The sequence below is a fragment of the Arvicola amphibius genome, chromosome 10, assembly GCF_903992535.2.
Source record: "Arvicola amphibius chromosome 10, mArvAmp1.2, whole genome shotgun sequence".
Classification (NCBI taxonomy): domain Eukaryota; kingdom Metazoa; phylum Chordata; class Mammalia; order Rodentia; family Cricetidae; genus Arvicola; species Arvicola amphibius.
In genome coordinates, this window is record NC_052056.1 from 108,539,487 (window position 1) to 108,558,252 (window position 18,766).

General features: G+C 47.7%; 1 protein-coding gene across 3 annotated transcripts in view; it reads right to left on the bottom strand.

Moving 5' to 3' along the window:
* Mtus2 (microtubule associated scaffold protein 2) overlaps positions 1-18,766 on the bottom strand; it is a 239,542-nt gene that overhangs the window by 51,371 nt on the left and 169,405 nt on the right. The window contains exon 1 of one of the 3 annotated variants that reach the window (XM_038346059.1): positions 648-785. The exons of the other annotated variants lie outside the window; for them this stretch is intronic. Coding sequence (XP_038201987.1) covers positions 648-731 — 84 coding nt within the window. The 5' untranslated portion in view covers positions 732-785. Of the gene's footprint in view, positions 1-647; positions 786-18,766 lie in introns of those variants that run through there. 3 annotated transcript variants of the gene reach the window in all.

Below are 18,766 nucleotides of genomic sequence, written 5' to 3' on the forward strand. Positions count from 1 at the left end.
GTGTTGAATCACTGTGCAGTGCTTGTTCTGACTCGATTTCAGTTCTTCAGCTGTGGATTTTCTTTTTGGTGAACCCCCAGCCTCCCTGGCTCACCAAGGCTTGGCCCCATGTTCCCTACCACTTTGTGACAGGAGAGTCCCATCGCCAACTATATAGACCCTGTGCCTATTTCTCTGGCATGGACAATCAAACCCAAGAAGAAATGCTCTTTAAATCCGGAGTGATAAACTTTCTGAGTTCCAGTGTGGCTCAGTGAAAACATTGGTGCCTAGCTGACCCGCATCCCGCCCACACCAGAACATATTAGGTTTCCCAGGTGCATAAAATGCACTAAGAACCTTCCTAGGATTCCCCTGGCAGTTTGGATTTCAAGATCTTCCCAGTATGTCTGCAAAATGCAACAGTTTTATCTGAGCCTGCAGGAACATAACATTATGTAAGGCCCCGCAGAGCTCCGGCGAGCAAACGCTTTTCCGTGAACACCACTCACGATCCAGCACCCTGGAAGGAGAACCCGGAGCTTCCTGCTAACCAACAAAGCACATAGGCATGCGAGGGAAAGGGAGGGGGAGGCAGAGGTGGATGCTCGCACCTTCTCTGCTCCGACCAAGAAGGAGGGGAAGAGAGGAGAGGGAAGGCCAAGTACCTTCTGGTCCAGGCACTGAAGGCAGTTATAAAGCTTGCAGCAGCGGTGGCCCATCCCGGCGGGCTGGCTCCACAGCACCTGCATTCAACGTCTCAGCTGTGGTCGCTAAGCCGAGGTGCTGGCTCCCAAAGGGACGCTACGTGGAACTGTCACAACTTCCATGAGGTCTCCCGGCTACCTTATTTCTCCTGATAACTTCAGCAATTGCGGAGAGGAGGACCCAGGAGGAGAGGGCGGGGCAGCTGGCAAATCCTCCTGCGAGGGAGGGGCGGAAGCCCGGCGGCCGGCGCAGCGGCGGCAGCAGCAGCAGAAGCAGGAGCAGAAGCAGCAACAACAGCAGTGAGGGCCAAGTCGTCTCTGGGAATCCTCAGAGCCGGGCGGTTGAACTGTCGCCTGACAACCCAGCCTTTGACAGTGGCATCTCCCTGAACAGACAGTCGGCTGCTCTGGGTGCGGCACTGTCTCTGTGCCGCGCAGACACGCCTAGAGAGGAAGCAGGGCACACACAAAAGGAGACCCACGGGGACCGGGGGTGGGGGGTGGAGGTAGACCAAGACGAGCTAGCCTCTGCCCAGTCCTAGCTGCCTGTCTGGCTAAGAAGTAAACATATATTTAAACGTGACTGATGGCAAGGTCTCTCTGACCAGGGACTCCACTGTCCACAGGGAGGGCTCGTGGGCAAATCTTCATGACCCAAACAATTGCTTGGGCCTCATTTGATGACATCTTTACATGTAAAATATATTTTATATCACCTTAAGATCGCTGCCATACACAAGCCATATAAGAATCGTAAGGATTTAAGATTAAACCGGGATAGGAGGCAGTTGTTTCCCTTGAGCAAATGGCCTATAAGTCTTTTATGGGATCTGAACTTTCTAATCAAAATGAAGAAGAGAAGGGGCAAGAGGCAAAAGTTTTCTTCAAAAGAAAAACAAGAGACCTTGTATTTTAAACTGTATTTATGCAAGACGGGAAGGAAAATATGCAAATATTTATAAAATTAGCTTTTTTTTTTCAGCAGAAAAATCCTAAAACTTATCATTAACAAAAATATAAAATTACAGAGTTAGAGAGACGGGTCAATGGTTAAGAGCACTCAATGCTCTTCCATAGGACCTGGATTCTGTTCCCAGTACCCTTATGGGGCAGCTCACAATCACCTGTAACTCCAGGTCCATGGGATCGAATGTCTCTTCTGACATTTGAAATAAACTCCTCCCGGGTCTTCCTCTCCACAACTGCTGAGGTTATCAAGAGAAATAAGGTAGCCGGGAGACCTCATGGAAGTTGTAACAGCTCCCAGGGGCTCCCGTTGGGAGCCAGCACCTCTGCTTAGGGACGCCACAGACACACAGAAGGAAGGGGCTGCAGAGTCAGCCTGCTGGGATATGACCACCATTGCTGCAAGCTTTGTAACTGCCTGCAGTGTCTGGATGAGACGGTACCCTAGTACCCACAAAGCATTACACACACACACACACACACACACACACACACACGGCTAAAGTAAATCTAAAAGAATATACAGTTACTTTTTAAGGAAATTTGCCTAAGGCTATAAGCAGACAATGCATGCTGAAGCTAGGTGAACTTATTAACCTAGAAGATTTTCCCACAGATTTGAGTTAAGTAGTAGAAGCCACGTGGATTTACAGAGAGAGGACTATTTGGTGATCAAATAAGAATAAACTGGGATGTTTTGCCCCAGTGCTGAAATCGGAAGCACCCCTACCAGATGCATCAGGAGAATCTTTAGGAAAGCAATTTGACTAGAACTAACAAATTATTAAATATCCATGTTCTACGGCCCAACACCTCCTCTTCTACCCCACAGCAGGGCTCAAAGCAACAAGCAAGCATACGAGCACGGGGCGTTCAATACAGCATCACTTGTAAACAGGGAATAGCACTCCTGCCCCATATTGTCAAGGCATCCTACTATACAGAAAGGGAATAAGCTGTTGAAGGAGAAAGTAAACGTTTACCCCAAAGCACAAAGCAAAGGCTTACTGGATATGGTGGCACACACCTGTGACCTCACCACTCTATAGGTGGAGACTAGCCTGGGCTACACAGTGAGACTCTTTCTTAAAAGCAAAAACAAAACAAAAATCCTACTCCCACACATGCATACACACACATGCATGAATGCACACACACACACACACACACACACACACACACACACACGTAAGCATACACACACTTGGATAGTTTTGGAATGATGTTTTAGAGATACTCCCTAACAACCAACCAACATAGAGTGGGAGGCAGGAGGATGAGATAATTTCCACTCGAGACTCTTCCTCTGTGCTTTATTATTAGGAACACATTTTGGTTTGCTTTCAAGTGAAATGTATAGGGGAAAGGCAGGGACCTTCCACCACCCAGGCTCTGTGGAGTGGGGAGTCAGGTGTGGTGATCTGAATGAGAATGACCCACACAGCCTCACATATTCGAATGCTTGGTCTCCAGTTGGTGGAACTGTTTGGGAAGGATCAGCAAGTACAGCCTTGTTGGAGAAGGTGTGTCACTGGGAGTGGGCTTTAAGGCTTCAAAAGTCCATGCCAGGCCTAGTGCCATTCTCTTTCCATCTCCTGCTCGTGGGTCAGATGTTCAGCTGCTGCTCCAGCACCATGCCTGCCACCTGCCTGCCACCACGATAACAGCCATGACAGCCATGGGCTCACCCTCTGAAACCATCAGCAAAATCTCAATCCAATGCTTTCTTATAAGTTGCCTCGGTGATGGTGATTCTTCATAGCAATAGAAGAGGAACCAAGACATGAGGCTTTTGCTTTGTGGAGACAAGATCAGACCATTCCCTAGGAGGGAAGACACTCTTGCACTTTGACCTTAAACCCAGGCTGAGACTTCTAGAGAAAAGTCATTGTGTACAAAGTGGTGATTTTACACACTATATTCAGAGCAGCGTGAACAGTAGTCAAAAGGCAAAAGCAGCCAGAGTATCCATGGGTAGATGAAGGTTGAAAGAAAATGTGGACTATATATGCAATGGAATATTGCTCGGCTTAATTAAAAGGAGAAAAAATTGTTGGCCGAGCCCCTGTTGTCGGCATTCTACCACCGAGTCACACCACCAACCTCAACTGGGAAATCGCACACATACTGCAATATGGCTGAACTTTGAGGACATTGAACCATGAATAAAACAGACTTTCAAAGAAGCCAGAGCCGTGTGAAAGGTTATCCTGTGTTAGCTGTCTCATTGTTGAGTCAGAATATTGCAGATCCACGGTCAAAGTGTTGAGCTATTTTTAGTCATCCATTGCCCTTCTCTATGGCTGACCTAACAATCTCGTGACTGTCATGTGAAACCTTCTGGAATGTTCTAACCAACTCCTAGCTTCCATCAACACGAAAGCTAAGGATGTTACCAGGTCGCATCTGAGACCTATAGCAGAGATTTCCCTACTTAGCTGTGAACCCCTGATGCTTCCAATTTGGAAAACACCTTAAGTTATTACTTTCTTTTGCTCTATAACTCTTAAGACTTTCTTGGAACATATTATTTGGGTTCACCGGAGCTCTCCTGGGGGAATTCTGTGTCTTGGAGATCTTGCAGGGATCTTTCCATAGGACCAGTGCCTTCCCCAGCCCTAGGAGGACCTAGATGGGGGAGATGCTAGGATGGGTCAACCCAAGGCCCAGTTGTGGGCCTGGGTGTTAGCCAGTCAGATCAGATCAAACCACCTGGGCCACCTGCCTTGGGTCCTGGGGTGGAGTCAGCTCCCCTACATGCATGCCCTCAGGGTGGGTTCGTCCTCACCTGTGGTGAGGGGTGGGGGCCCTCTCTCCCGAGTGCAGGGGCTAGCTCTCTTGCTGTAGTGGGCTCTCTAGCAAGAGGTAAGGCCAGCTTTCCCAGGGCAGCGAAGGGCTGGACGGGCTCAGTACAGCCCTTGGATTTCATCTTGCAGGATTCCTGAGGCCTCCTGAGGCCACTGGCCACAGATATCAACACAGACCCCAGCTGCCGTTGGACCATGGACCCAGACATGGCCTTTGGCAGCAGCCTAGGCTAGGCAACATCCTGGCTTTGGGTGAAGGGAATGGCCACTCAGGTGGGAACAGTTCCAGCAGCCCTGTGGTCACTGGACGTCACTAAGGCCTCAGGTTGCAACTGCAACCCTGGGCCTCTATGTGTCCTTGAATAACAGTGTAGGACCCAGACTTCAGGTCAGACTCCCAGCAGCGGTAGTAGGACCATGGACCACAACATGGTCCTAAGCAGTAGCTGGGTCTGTATGTCCCCACTGCCCCCAGCAGCAGTATGGCCCTAAGACAACAACCTGATCCGTGATCTCGGGTGTCTGCACAGCCTTTAATGGCAACAGGAGCATCGGACATCAGCACAGACCCTGGCTGCAGTAGGGTCACGGACCCTAACATGGTCCTCAGCTGCTGCTCTGCCCCAGATGTCACTATGTCATTGAGTCGCAGTGCAGGCCCCTCAGATATGGATGCTTCCTAGTTCTTGGTCACCAACCTGGACTCAGGTTGCTGACTTGACCCTGGGTTTCTTCATGGTGCTCGGTGGTAACTGAGCCATGTATGTTGATCTAGATCCTGGCCACTACAGGGGTTCCAGACATGCCTCGGAGGCAGCTGAGACCTAGATGACACCCTGGTCCCAGATGGTAGCACAGGCCACTCATATCTGTATGGCCCCTACTGTGGTATGGCCCCCTCACTCCACCCAAGTTGCAGGCTCTGACCCAGATCCCCAGCCTCTGTATGGGCCACAGAGTTCAACGCAGACCCCAGCGGCAGCTGGGCCATTGGTGCAGACATGGCTCAGGCAGCAGCTTGGCCTGGTCGACACCCTTATTCTGAGGATGGCTCTGACCACGCATGGCCCTTACACCAACAAGGCCATAGGATGCCGCCCAGACCTCAGGCTTCATGTGGCCTTTGGTGACACCATGGGGACATGGGTATTAATCTAGACCTCAGCTGTGGTAGGACCACAGGCATAGGCACGGTCCTCGGCAGCAGCCTAAGCCTGGATTTCACCAGGGCCCCAGGTGAGGGCCATGTCACCCAGACCAGTAAGGTCCCAGTGGCAGAATCACTTGTGAACCTGATATTGGTCCCAGGAAGCAGCGCGGCCCACTGAAGTCAGCATGGCACTCAATGGTAAGAGATGCCAAGGATCTAAACACAGACCCTGGCTACTATTGGACCAGAGACCCACATCTGGCCTTTCGTAGCCACCTGATCCGCAGAGGGCAAGCTGACCTCCACCATCAGCCCAACCCTCTACATCTGCCTTTCTTCCTTTATGAGCCATTCCGTGAAGTACGACCCACTCTGCTTCTCTAACTCTCCCGATTCTCCATCCCTTGTTTATTTCAGCCTGGGGCCCAGGGACCCAGGCTGGCTTTTTTTCTGCCTGTTGGGAAGGTCTCAGCTAGGCCCCCTCTGCACAAAATCTTGTTCTGCACCTCTTAAGACTTCTTTGGAACCGTTTCCATATTAGGACACATTATTTGGGGCAAGCTAAATCTGTGTTCCCAGGCTGGAGAGAAGCAGGTAGTGAACAAGGTGGAGAGCTAGACCCAGGAGAACCCATGATTAGCATATGGGAGTGAACCCATGATTAGCATATGGGAGCGAACCCATGATTAGCATATGGGAGCCAGAAGCCCACAGAGAGGAAGCTGGAAATGTCCTTGCAAGGCTGAGGCCACCACGTGTACAGCAGAAGCCACCAGCGTGTCCTACGCTTGTTACAAAACTAAAGCCCACACCCTGGGGGTAAAGACTTAAGACATTAACGTGACATGGAGTTGTATGTAGAACTATATGTAAGAGCATGTGCCAAGAAAGCCCACACCATGCAAATGAGTCCTCAAAGATACAGAAAATGACAGAATCATCCCAATTCTGTGAGCGGGATTGTTTGAGCTGTTGGAGGTACCCCGGGTCAGCAAATTCAGAGACAAAATAGAACGGAGGCAGCCCTGGTGGGAGGGAAAAGGGGGGTCAGCAGGCACAGAACTTCAGTGTTTCCCAAGACATTGCAGGCGCTGGACAGACCACTGGCGGTAAAATGCTTGCTGTTATAAGCCTGAGCTCGGATCTCTGGTGCCCATGTTAAAAAAATAAAAAGTACTCGGGAGGCAGAGGCAGGCGGATCTTTGTGAGTTCGAGACCAGCCCGGTCTACAAGAGCTAGTTCCAGGACAGGCTCCAAAAGCCACTGAGAAACCCTGTCTCGAAAAACCAAAATAAATAAATAAATAAATAAATAAATAAATAAAAAGTAAAAAGAAATAAAGAAAGAAAAGCTGGTGGGACTGAGAGAGGAGGAACCTTGGGGCTTCCTGGCCAGATACTCCAGATTCAGGGACAAACTGTCTCCACAAATAAGGCAGAGAGGGACTGAACTCTGGCCTCCTCAGGCACATCTGCATGCACACACGAATGCATGCATGTATGTGTGCACACTCACACATAGATACTGCAAAATAACACAAATGTACTTAACAATACTGAAGTATGTACTTAAAAAATAGTTAATGCAGTTAAAGCCAAGAATGTTGGCACAAACTTGTAACCCTAGCTCTCAGAAAGCTGAGGCCGGAGGATTGTCTTTGTCTCAAAACATCAGTGACCCCCAAAGACAGTTACAATAGCAAAATTTTATGTATGTTTTAAAAGGTACAATAAAAATAGCAATAAAAATACAAATAAAAATTGTATTTTCTTGGACACAAATAGGCCCTGGGCTACAAGCTTGGATGCAGTCAAGCTTGAGGGAGCAGGAGGGCAACAGGAGGCTCCAGGGGCTAAAACTTCTCAGTGGGGATGTTTACTCAGGCAAAATCATCATCCTGAAGGAAAAAGTTTCTTCCTAAGCCAGGATACTCTGCCTTATTAGAAAGCTGCTATTCGCTCATAGATGATATGCCACAGTCCTCGCAAATGCCCTGTCCGTGGGAGAGAGAGAGAGAGACACAGACAGACAGACAGACAGACAGACAGACAGACAGACAGACAAGGGGGCAGAGCTAGGCTTCCTACGTGGCTGGGGGTGTGGATTGAATCACACACGGTTCTGACATCCCATCTGTGATAGGGTTGCCCGGGCTTCAGCAACCTACTGCTCTAGAATAGCTTCCTTCTCCTCAGTCAACATTAGAGACACACTCAAAACTAGCAATAAAAACGCCATCGGAGCTCAGGTCTAGTCTCAACAGTTCACAAAACTTCGGCACATTTGTTTCATCCTTTTTTTTTTTTTCCTATTTTGGTTTTTCAAAACAGGGTTTCTCTGTGTAGCTCTGGCTGCCCTGGAACTCACTCTGTAGACTATGCTGGCCTCAACCTCACAGAGAGATCTGCTAGACTCTGCCTCCTGAGTGCTGGGATTAAAGGTGTGTGCTACAACCGCCTGGCTTGGTTCATTATTTTCATCAGCCAGATTTAGTAATCATCAGGACTTTGATTGGGATGACTCCAGGTGCTTGGGAGGCTGAGGCAGGGGGATAAAGTTCAAGAATGGCTTGGCTAACAGAGCCGATTGAAGTACAGCCTGGCCAATTTAGCAAGAACCCTTTTAAAAATAAACATGGAGCCGGGCGATGGTGGCGCACGCCTTTAATCCCAGCACTCGGGAGGCAGAGGCAGGCGGATCTCTGTGAGTTCGAGACCAGCCTGGTCTACAAGAGCTAGTTCCAGGACAGGCTCTAAAGCTGCAGAGAAACCCTGTCTCGAAAAACCAACAAAAAAAAATGAACATGGAGTGCTTTAATCCTAGCACTCGGGAGGCAGAGGCAGGCAGATCTCTGTGAGTTCGAGGCCAGCGTGGTCTACAGAGTAAGTTCCAGGACAGCTAGGGCTACGCAGAACAACCCTGTCTTGAAAAGAACCAAACCACACCAAGTGAACAATGGAAAAGGTGAAGCGGCTTGGGTTAGCCTGGCTCCTACACAGCCCTCCTTCAATTTTCAGAAACTAAAAAGTCAACTGATTTTTTTTTCTTTAAAACTTTCTTTTTCCCTCTCCTTTCATAAGTGTTCTACAGCAAAGTCCTACTTACTTCAGCATATAGTGATAAAAATCATGGACATTTTCTTAACTAACTATGATGCGACCAAACATTTAATAAAACGGACACTGTATCTTTTGGCCACTCTTATCCAACTTGTGATACAATTTTGCTGATCTCCACTTTTTCCTTCTTTGCTCATGGATTCCATTAGGGTCAGGTCTGCTGGACCCTTCTCTCTCCCCCTCAGGTCACAAGCTTATTTGGACTTTGCCAGTCGCCCCCACGGAATGCTCCACAGCTCACCTGCCTCCTTCTTTCTCTATAATCCCAATTCATTTGTTCTCCAGGCTGGGTTGGACTCAAGTTCAGTTCTAGTAGGTAACAGTGTCACAGATGTGGGACTGTGGGCATGCCGGGAAACACACAATGGTTGGGTAGTCCTTCTACAGTTATTAACTGAGATCTATATATAAATTATTCTCTCCAACTGGGCATTCAGCACAGTAGTGCAATTGCCCAGCAAGCCCGAGAGCCTGGGTTTGAGCCTCAGTTAGTGGAGTAATAACTTCCTTCATTATTTTAATGTTTACAATATACTGTGCCCAGCAAAGACAATCTGGAGGCTAATTCCTTGGCTTTGGAGTGCTTGTGAGGGCCCACAGACAGGAGCCTGTTCCACCTTGACTGGAGGTCAGAGAGTTTGAGCTTATTTTTGCTCTTTAAAGTTATTGACAACAGATGAGGCTACATACAAGAGATTCTGACCTAGGGTGTGGTTAGTTAGTATTTTGGGTATAGAGGTGGATCCACTCCACCTGGACCAAAGGTTGGAGAGTTCAAGTCTATCCCTTATATCCTGTTAAGGCAGTCTATTGCCTCCCCCCTTCTGGAGTGAAGTATATAAATAAGCATGTGGAAAATAAAGGCAGATGGATTCAGAATTCAGTTTGCACTGAATTTCCTTCCTGACGCTGCTCTGTGTTTCTGTCACTTATTTTTCTCCTATCTGTGTTCCTTTTGGTTAACAATTCTAATCCTCATGCTCCTACCCTGGAACGTACGTGTTTTGGCAAGGCTGGTCTTTCCACAAGTGCTGACTTTGAAGAAAGTCACGGTACTGGAGGAGAACCCAAGGAGGCGGCTGCTGATGGTGGAGCTCGCTTTCTTGAATTTCTTTCCGAGCATTCTTATAAATTATGAGCTGGTGTTTGTCTTAACATGCACACGCGCTTTGGCTAATTGCATTTAACCTTTTCAGATACTCAGCGGACCGAAGATTTACCCTATGGAGAAATTTCCTGGTGGCCCCTCTGCCCTTGGACACAGCTCATCTGTCTTCCTTGCTATCTGGCCGAAGAGATCAGCGACTCTCGGGTATGTTTCCTGCCACAGACCTGGAATCATTCCACCTTGCTAGGTAGGAGCAAGACTTCCTTCTGGGTAGGGATGGCAATTAGACTGCACATGCTTGAGCGCCATCATCATCACCTGAGGACTACTGGGGGGAAGGAGGTGTCCCTTAAAGGAAGTGATCCTTCCCATTGAAAAATATCTTTTGAGAAAGAAATCTGGATGTGGGGGGGGGGGGCGGGGACGCTGACAAGGAGGAGACTATTCCTCCTTTGGGGACCTTTGAAGCTGGGGCTTGACCCTGGATGGAGGATCAATGGCAGTGAAACCTAGAGGAAAAGGAATTGATCCTTTCCAATGGTGGCGAAGAGCAAGTGGGATGGGGTATGGGGGTGGGAGAGGTTCTACACTCTGAATAAGAGTTCTCTAGAACTAGGAATCTAGCTCAGCACTAGAACATGAGCTTAGCTTATGTGAGACCCCAATTCAATCCTCCCCCACTACACAAACAAAATAACGAAAACTCCAGGGACCCCCCCAACGTGCTCCCCTATCTGCAGACGCTTAGCCTCTCAAAGCCAAACAGAAAAGGGCTTAGCCTGCTAGCATTTGGCACACTTGGAACTGGGATGTCATGGGCTCCTGAAAGCCACAGCGTGGTGGCTTTTAATTCTTTAAAGAGCTTGAGATGTTGGAGCTGGAGAGATGGCTCAGTGGTTAAGAGCACTGACTGCTCTCCTGTAAAGACTGGCCCGGTGAGACAGGGTATCACTACGTAGCCCTGGCTGGTCTGGAACTCTCTCGTGACCAAGCTGGCTTTATAACTCCAGACTGGAGTTAAGAGAGATGTGAGCTGCACACAGGGGAGAGCTGGGAACCCAACTTGGGTTCTCTGCAAGAACAGCATGAGCTCTTAACCACTGAACCATCTCTCTGGCTCCGTAATGGACTCTATCCTTCGGGAAATGGGAGCCAAAATACTCTTTCAAGTCACCTTGATCCTGGTATCTTAACACAGCAACAGAAGAATCAATAGAACACCTAAATGGCTTCTCTCACAACAGCTGACCACAGCCACAGAAATCCACAAGGTTTTCTGGTCTGCAAACAGCTCCAACTTGTTTCCTGAGTCTTGCAAAGCAAGATCCTGAACTATGTCAGAACAGAGGCACAGACTGGGCTATTTATTTCATTTTAAATTTGACAGCATGAGGTGTCAACAAAGATGTTTTCACTCTCCTTTCTGATGTATTAATGATAAATTTTGCAAGGTACCAATTTTTTCAAAGATCAGAAAGTCATTGTACTTTGCAAACATGCTATGACAACGCTCCCCGCACATAATGAATATATTGATACATTCTGTCAAAAAGAGTTATGCTCCTGTCTTCTCAAAATAGCCATTTAAGCAAAACGGGGGGTGGGGGGGTGGGGGGAATCCCCATAGGGGCTGTTGAGTTGCTGCACAGAATAGCTGGTTGCCTCATTAAAGACAAGGATTTCAGGCAACCTGGTAAATAAGCCTGGCCTCGCTATGAAAAACGCAATCGGGTTGTTTAATATGCTAAACCTTGTTTGTAGCTCGGACTGTACTTTCAGTGGAGGGTGGGCCCCGTTTCTCAGCCAGCAACTGTCTTGGTTTTCTTCATTCTAAGTCACTGGGCCTCAGCTCACACTCACTATGAACCAACAGCCAAGGAAGTAGCCTCTCCCCTGTATCTTTCCTTTCACTAGCTCCCCAAGTATGGCCTAACAACTGTACCCCGATTTTCAATGCCTCTACTTACAGTATTTGACTTTATAAGCGACAAGAAAGCAATGCACACTTAGTAAACGCTGGACCACAAATTTTGAATTTGGATTTTTCTTGGAAAGGCAATATGAAGCTCAGTTCTCTAGCATTATGCTAACTTGTGGCAGTGACTCCACCTCCCAATTAGCCCCGTGGTGTTGAGGGGAGTCACACATAAGTTATGATCTGCTGGCAAGCTACAATGGCCAGTTAGGCACACTGTTGATTTATAATATTCTTCAAACATCATGTTTACAGGGCTGGGTTTGAACCCAGAGCCTCAGGTGTAACAAGCATTCTACCTCCAGCCCAATATTTTTAGCTTACACTGTGTTTATCAGGCATAACCCCCCTGTAAGTATCTGACATAGTTAGCTACAGTGTGTCAATCTGAAACAAACCCAGAGTCTCCTGGGAAGAAGGAATTGCAGCTGAAGAATCACCCTGAAGAACTGCCCTGAGCAACTATGTTTACATCTTAGCATCTTCTTAATTGCTAATCGATGTAGGAGGGCTCAGCCCACTGTGGGCGGTGCCATCCCTAGGCAGGTGGGCCTGGGCTATAAAAGAGAAGTAGCTGCGCAAGCCAGAAAAAACAGCCGCTATACAGCATCCCTCCAAGGTCAGTCTCTGCCTTGGCTTTATGATAGACTGGAGCTCATAAGCCAACACACCCTTTCCTGCGCAGGCAGATTTCTGCCAGTGTTTACCACAGCAACAGCAAAACTGACTGACACTCCCTTCACGGTCGCCTTGTCTAGGTCATGCCAACAGCCGCCAACCAGACCTCTCACTCCCTTGGACCTCTCCTACAATCCCATTCTTCACCCAGTTGCCAGGGTGACCTTCTAAACATGGCAAGCGAACGCCGTACTAGCATCATTAAATGGCATTTAGGGTAGCTAGCCATCATCCCATGAGTGGTGAGTGAGGACAGTTCTTCAGTTTTCCTTCCTTCTGTCCCCCCTTATGCATGGAGGTGCAGGGGCAATGCCTTCACACCCCCTCCCATTCCTTCCCCATCTCCCCATCTCGTCTTCTTCCTTCCCCCGGTTTCCCTTCAGCTTGGATATCATGCACACAAGATTATGATATGGACACACAAAGAACCACACAAATGCCTTCAAGTCCAGAGTCTGAAAAGCAACAAAACCATGCTTGATTTGTCCTTCTGAGTTCGACTTCTTGTGCTCAACACAATGATCTCCAGTTTTATCTATTCTTCTATAAAATGACAATAATTTATTCTTTTGGGGGAATGGGAGGGTTCAAGACAGAGTCTTACGATGTGACCTTGGCTATCCTGGAACTCCCTATGTAGACCTTAGATCAAGCTGGCCTCAAACTCACAGACATCCACCTGCCTCTGCCTCCTGCTTGCTGAGATTAAAGAGGTGTGTGCCACTACACCTGGCTAATTTTGTTCTTCCTTATGGCTGAATAAAACTTCATTGTGAGACCAGCAAGATGGCTCAGTGGATATTTTGAAGCATCTTGCATGCTGGAATGATCTTGGCTCACTCGGTGGTGGTGAATGGTTTTGATGGGAGTTGAACTTCACTTGCAAGCATTTTATTGACAATTTTTGCATCTCTCTACATCACAAAGATTGGCCTGTGATTTTCTTTTCCATCTTCCCTCTTTTTTTGTGTGTCATTATCCTGCCTTTTAAAATCTTTTTATTGATTCTTTGTGGATTTCACATCATACACCCAGATCCTATTCAGCTTCCCTTCCCTTTGCCTTCTCCCTCTGCCCCTACAACCCACCCCCCCAAAATCAAAATACAATAAAATTAAAAAGAAAAGAAAAACCTCCTCATGAAAGCCGCAGTGTGGCACAGTAAGTCACACAGTGTGCCCCTCAGTCCACGTCTTTTCTTGCAAGTGTTCACTCCAATGAGTCATTAGTCTGCTTCTGCTGGGCCCTCACTGGGACTCCTCTTGGACATCTTGCTGTTGCCCTATGCCATGGAGATCCTGCAACTTTGGAACTGCAGAACCTGGCTCTTCACATGCTCCAGCAGATCATAGATGCGGTGGATGTGGGGGTGGGCCAACTCATAGCCCTGGTTTTGAGCCTGGGTGGTAGCTGGGTTGGTCAGCCCACCAGCTCTCCCTCATCCTCATCACCAGGGGGCACTCTCTGGCCCCGCCCCAGTGAGCTTGCCCGCTGATGCAAGCAGCAAGGAAATCAAGCTGGTTCTCCTGCTCTGGCCGGCTCGCCTGCATCCTGCCAACAGGGTCAGCTCTACTGTGCTGCCCAGGGGGTGGGTGTAGAGCCTACTCTCCCTAGTGCTGAATTTTATGAGGCACAAGACCAGCTCTCCCACTTTCACGACCTTGTGGCCAGCTTTCCCATCTGCAATGAAGGGTAAGCGAATGCCATCTCTCCCTTGCTCATGCCACCCTATGGCAGATGAGGGGCTGGATCCATCTCTGCTACTGACTCAGATCCTTGGAGCCAGCTCACCTACACCCCTGTCAACGGTGTCAGCTCTATTGTGCTGCTCAGGAGAGGTGCAGAGCCTGCATGCCCAAGTGCTGCAGTTGGTGAGGGGCAGATCACACAGGAAGCGAGGGGCAAGGGGCAGAGGCATTATCTGGTTTTAATATCAGGAAAACACCGGCCTCATAAAACTAATTCAAAAGTGTTCCTTTTTATTTTATTCTCTTTTATTTTATGAATCAGTTGGAGGAACACTGGTGCCAGCTGTTTAAACATCTGGTAGAATTCAGCTGTAAGTTCATCTGGAATACAGCTTTTTCTTTTTTCGGAAGACTTTTTATAACTGCTGTAGTCCCAACTGCACATTATCAATCTGCTTAAACATGCTTTATTTCAGTCTGGGAAGGTCTAGAAACTTATATATTCTCTCTCTCTCTCTCTCTCTCTCTCTCTCTCTCTCTCTCTCTCTCTCTCTCTCTCTCTCTCTTTCCAGATTACTGGAACAGGTTTCCAAAGCACATGTTAACGATTGCCTGAGTGTCCTTGCTTTCTGTCATAATGCCTCCTTTTCCATCAGAACCTTAGTAAGTTGAATCTCTTCTTACTTTTGATTATTTCAGATAAGGACATATGGATCTCATTCATCTTAACAAAGAACCAACTCTTAGCTTTACTGTTTTTGTTTTTTTTTTAAGATTTATTTATTTATTATGGATACAGTATTCACATTAGTCTGTCTGCATGTATGCCTGCATGCCAGAAGAGGGCACCAGGTCTCATTACAGATGGTTGTGAGCCACCATGCAGTTGCTGGGAATTGAACTCAGGACCTTTGGAAGAGTAGACAATGCTCTTAACGGCTGAGCCATCTCTCCGGCCCGCTGGTTTTGTTTTTGCATTGCTCTTTTTACTTCTGTTTCATTCATCTCTGCCCTTCATCTTCATTATTGATTTTCATTTTACTGGTTGTGGGTTTGGCTTGCTCTTAATTTTGAAGGGCTGGAGAGACATCAAGTTTTCATTTGAGATTTCTGTGTTTTCAAAAAATAGCCATTTCTTTATTTTTATGTGGATGAGTGCTTGTATGTCTGTACATCACACATGTGTAGTACCTGAGGAGCCCAGAGGGGGCATTAGAGCCCCTGAAACTATGACTGGGAGCCACATACAGGAGCTGAGAATTGACCCCGGGTCCTCTGCAAGAGCGGCCAGCGTTCCCAGCTGGGAAGCCCTCTTTCCAGCCCTATTTTCTTCTATTTGGTTAAGACTTGGCTTGTGTTTTCCAATGTGTATTACTCCAGGGAAAGTGCTGGGAAGAATGCATGTTCTTCAGTGGCTATGTCAAGTATTCTGCAGATGTCTGCTAAGTCCATCTCAACTACAAAGTCACTTAACTCTGGCTTTTTGAGGCTGTTTTTTTTTTTTTTTGGTGGGGGGTCTTGGTTGATCTGTCTACTGGCAAGAGTGTGGCATTGAAGTCACTACATTATTAATATGTAGAGGTTAATCTATAATACAATGCATGAAAGTCCTTGTCTAGTCTTGTTTGGTATTACAAATATCTCTTGCATCACCACCTTCTTCCTAGATTTAGAGACCTTTCTGCTATGATTTTATTGAATAATTTTCTATGGTTCTAGTTTGAATTTCATCATTTATGCTCATGAATCATACATTTGGTTTTTAAATGAAGTTCCAATGATCTTATAAGTTCTGTTCATACTTTATCTTGTTTTTGTCATTGTCTGAATGTTCTTATTTCTTTTGTCTTACATCTCTAATATTGTCTTCCACTTTATCCATTCTATTGGTGAAACTGTCCCCTGAGTATACTGATGTACTGAGCCTTTTTCTACAAATTTCAATTTAATATTTTCAATATTTCTCTTTTATTGCTGTATCCTGTACAACTCTCAGGGACTTGGACCTGACTGGGGCCAGCAAGGGAATAAAGGAAAGACAGACACACAGTTGAGAGAGAGAGAGAGAGAGAGAGAGAGAGAGAGAGAGAGAGAGAGAGGCAGAGAGGAGAGGGAAAGAGGGCAGAGAGGAGAATGGAGAGAGAGAGGGGGAGAGACAGAGATGAGGAGAGATGGAGAGAGAGAGAGAAGAGAGAGGGGGAGGGAGGGAGAGAGGGGGATCAGGTGGGGTTGGTCTGGGGTCTCTGCTGGAGAAACTGCAGCACCCTGGAAGTTCATCATGTTTATTTTAGAGTTGAACGGGGAGGCGGGGTTATTATATACAGCTAGACAAGGCAGAGGGGTTATGGCATATGGATAAATAGGCAGGTTATTGTATACAGGGGCAGGTTTAGCTAATTGGGTAGGGGTCATCTCTGTATGGGAGCAGTCTTGGGGCCATCAGCACTGGGCAGGGGTGGTGGTGGCTACAGTGGACATTTTCTGCACATACTGTCAGCATCCAGGGCGAGAGAGCCACAGTGGACAGTTTTACTCTGCCAGTATTCTCACATGGACCAAAGGAAAACTTGGCCATTTCCCCATGGGCCTGAGGTTTGGGGGTTCCTTGATATGTCGGCAACAATGTCAACAACCCACATTCTCTCAGCTTGGCACTCATTCAGGGCATCCTCTGCTCCCTGTGCTTTATTAGACCCCCCCTTACATATCCCATATTGTCACTCTTATTTTACCCAGAGACTCAGATCCCTTGATCTGTGACAAGTGTACCTGGGTATTGACTGACCCAAACTCTAACTGGGCTTCAACGAGTCCTCTTTTTGTCTGGGCCTGGTCTTGCCTTTGGCTGAGGACTACAGCAAGGTCCTCTCATATCTTTTCACACTGGTCTGCCTTCTGTAGGAGTCCCAGGAGTTCCTTTAGGAACCCCATTACCTTCTTGGTGACTTCTCCCCCCCCCCCCCGCCCCATCCCTGCTCATTGGCTATTAATCCCCAGCTGGGTGTTGTCACGGAGGCAACTAATCTTCCTCCCTATTGCAAAGGTCCTGATGCTTATCATAGCAGTCCTGAATAGCCTACCTTATCATGGAAGTATCAGAATGATTTTTCTTCAACAGGACAGATTGTACCTGGCAGAAGCCCAACAACCTCAGCATGTATTTTTTTTCTGCTTTGTTCATTTTTCCTCACATGATTCAAATTGAATTTTAAATTTGCTCAATCAATTCATATCGTCAAAACAGCCTCGGTATGTAATTCCTTTATCGTCCCCGCATTTACCAAGGGCTTTCGTGTTATGCTAGGCATCATGAGATTGCTTCTTCACTGAGGTGGGTTGAGGCAGAGGAGGATGATATTTACCCTGCTTGATGGCTCAGGGTACTAGGAAGGGCTGGGAGAGAGAGCTTGAAGATCATGTCTCTTCCCAGGAGGCTAAGGATCTTTCTAAACTACAAGGTGAATTTCTGATCGTGATGCTTCTGTGTGCATTCACTTGGCACACCATAGCCCTGCACTAAAGCATGCTTGTTCCAAGGCTCCAGGAGGACAACGGCCATCAGTGGCAGGATGCTCCAGCAACAGCCACAGGCAGCCTGCACTGTGACTTCAGTGATGGGGATATACGGGGATCACTGCTATGTGGGGACAATGTGGGACTGGGGAAAGGCTAAAAGAATTCTCTAGCTCGGCCTTCTTCTGAAGGATAGAAAAAGACAATGAGGAAATGCCAAAGAAGAAAGCTGTAAGGACCCTCTTAGTTGTTCCTGCCACATCTGCTTTCTGAGCAGCTCCTCTGTCTAGGCAATTGGCCCGCATCTCAGGCACCCGCGATTACCTGTAGCATCACTGCCCAGGAAGCAGGCACTGCCCTCTGAGAATGCTCTAGAGCTACAGAAGCAGGCGAGACGTGGTCTTCTGTGAGGGCCCCAGAAGAACATGTATTGAATGAGAGAACAGGTTCTGGTGGCATCACCTGGTGTGTCTCACAGTGCCCGGCACATCTGCAACCTACCCTAGGACGCACCTGAGGCTGTCTCTCACAGTGGCAAGGAGTGACTTTGAAGTCTATGTTGACCTTGTTCCCTGCTGGACCCTGGAGCCCAGAGAGGCATCCCCGCCACCAGAAATCCCGGAAGAAAACTAAGAATTGATGACTGCAACTGGGAAGAGAGATTTAAAGGGATCTTAACAGTAGTGTTACAGCCGACGGGGCGGCCCACAACTGTATTAAGCTATATATTTTAGGTCACTGCCATTACCAGAGTGAGAGATGTGTGTCTTTCGTCAGTTAGAAGTAACTGTTCTAGGTAAGCCGCTTAAATGAAGACAGCACAAATGCCTGGGGCTGGAGGCTGGGAGCTGCCCCATTCGACCTCCTGGCTGCTGATAAGGCTGTATCTCTTAAAAGTCCTGGCTGTCTGCAAGATGCCCCCGGCAAGATGCCAGCACCTTTGCAGGGTTCCCATGTCCTCAAATGTCAGGGCTGAAGATAAGAGAGACAAACCACAGAGAACACAGCTCTTGGGAGGAATAAGGTGTGGGGGAGGGTTTTATTTAATTCTCAAGTTTCTGTGGGACCCAGACAGT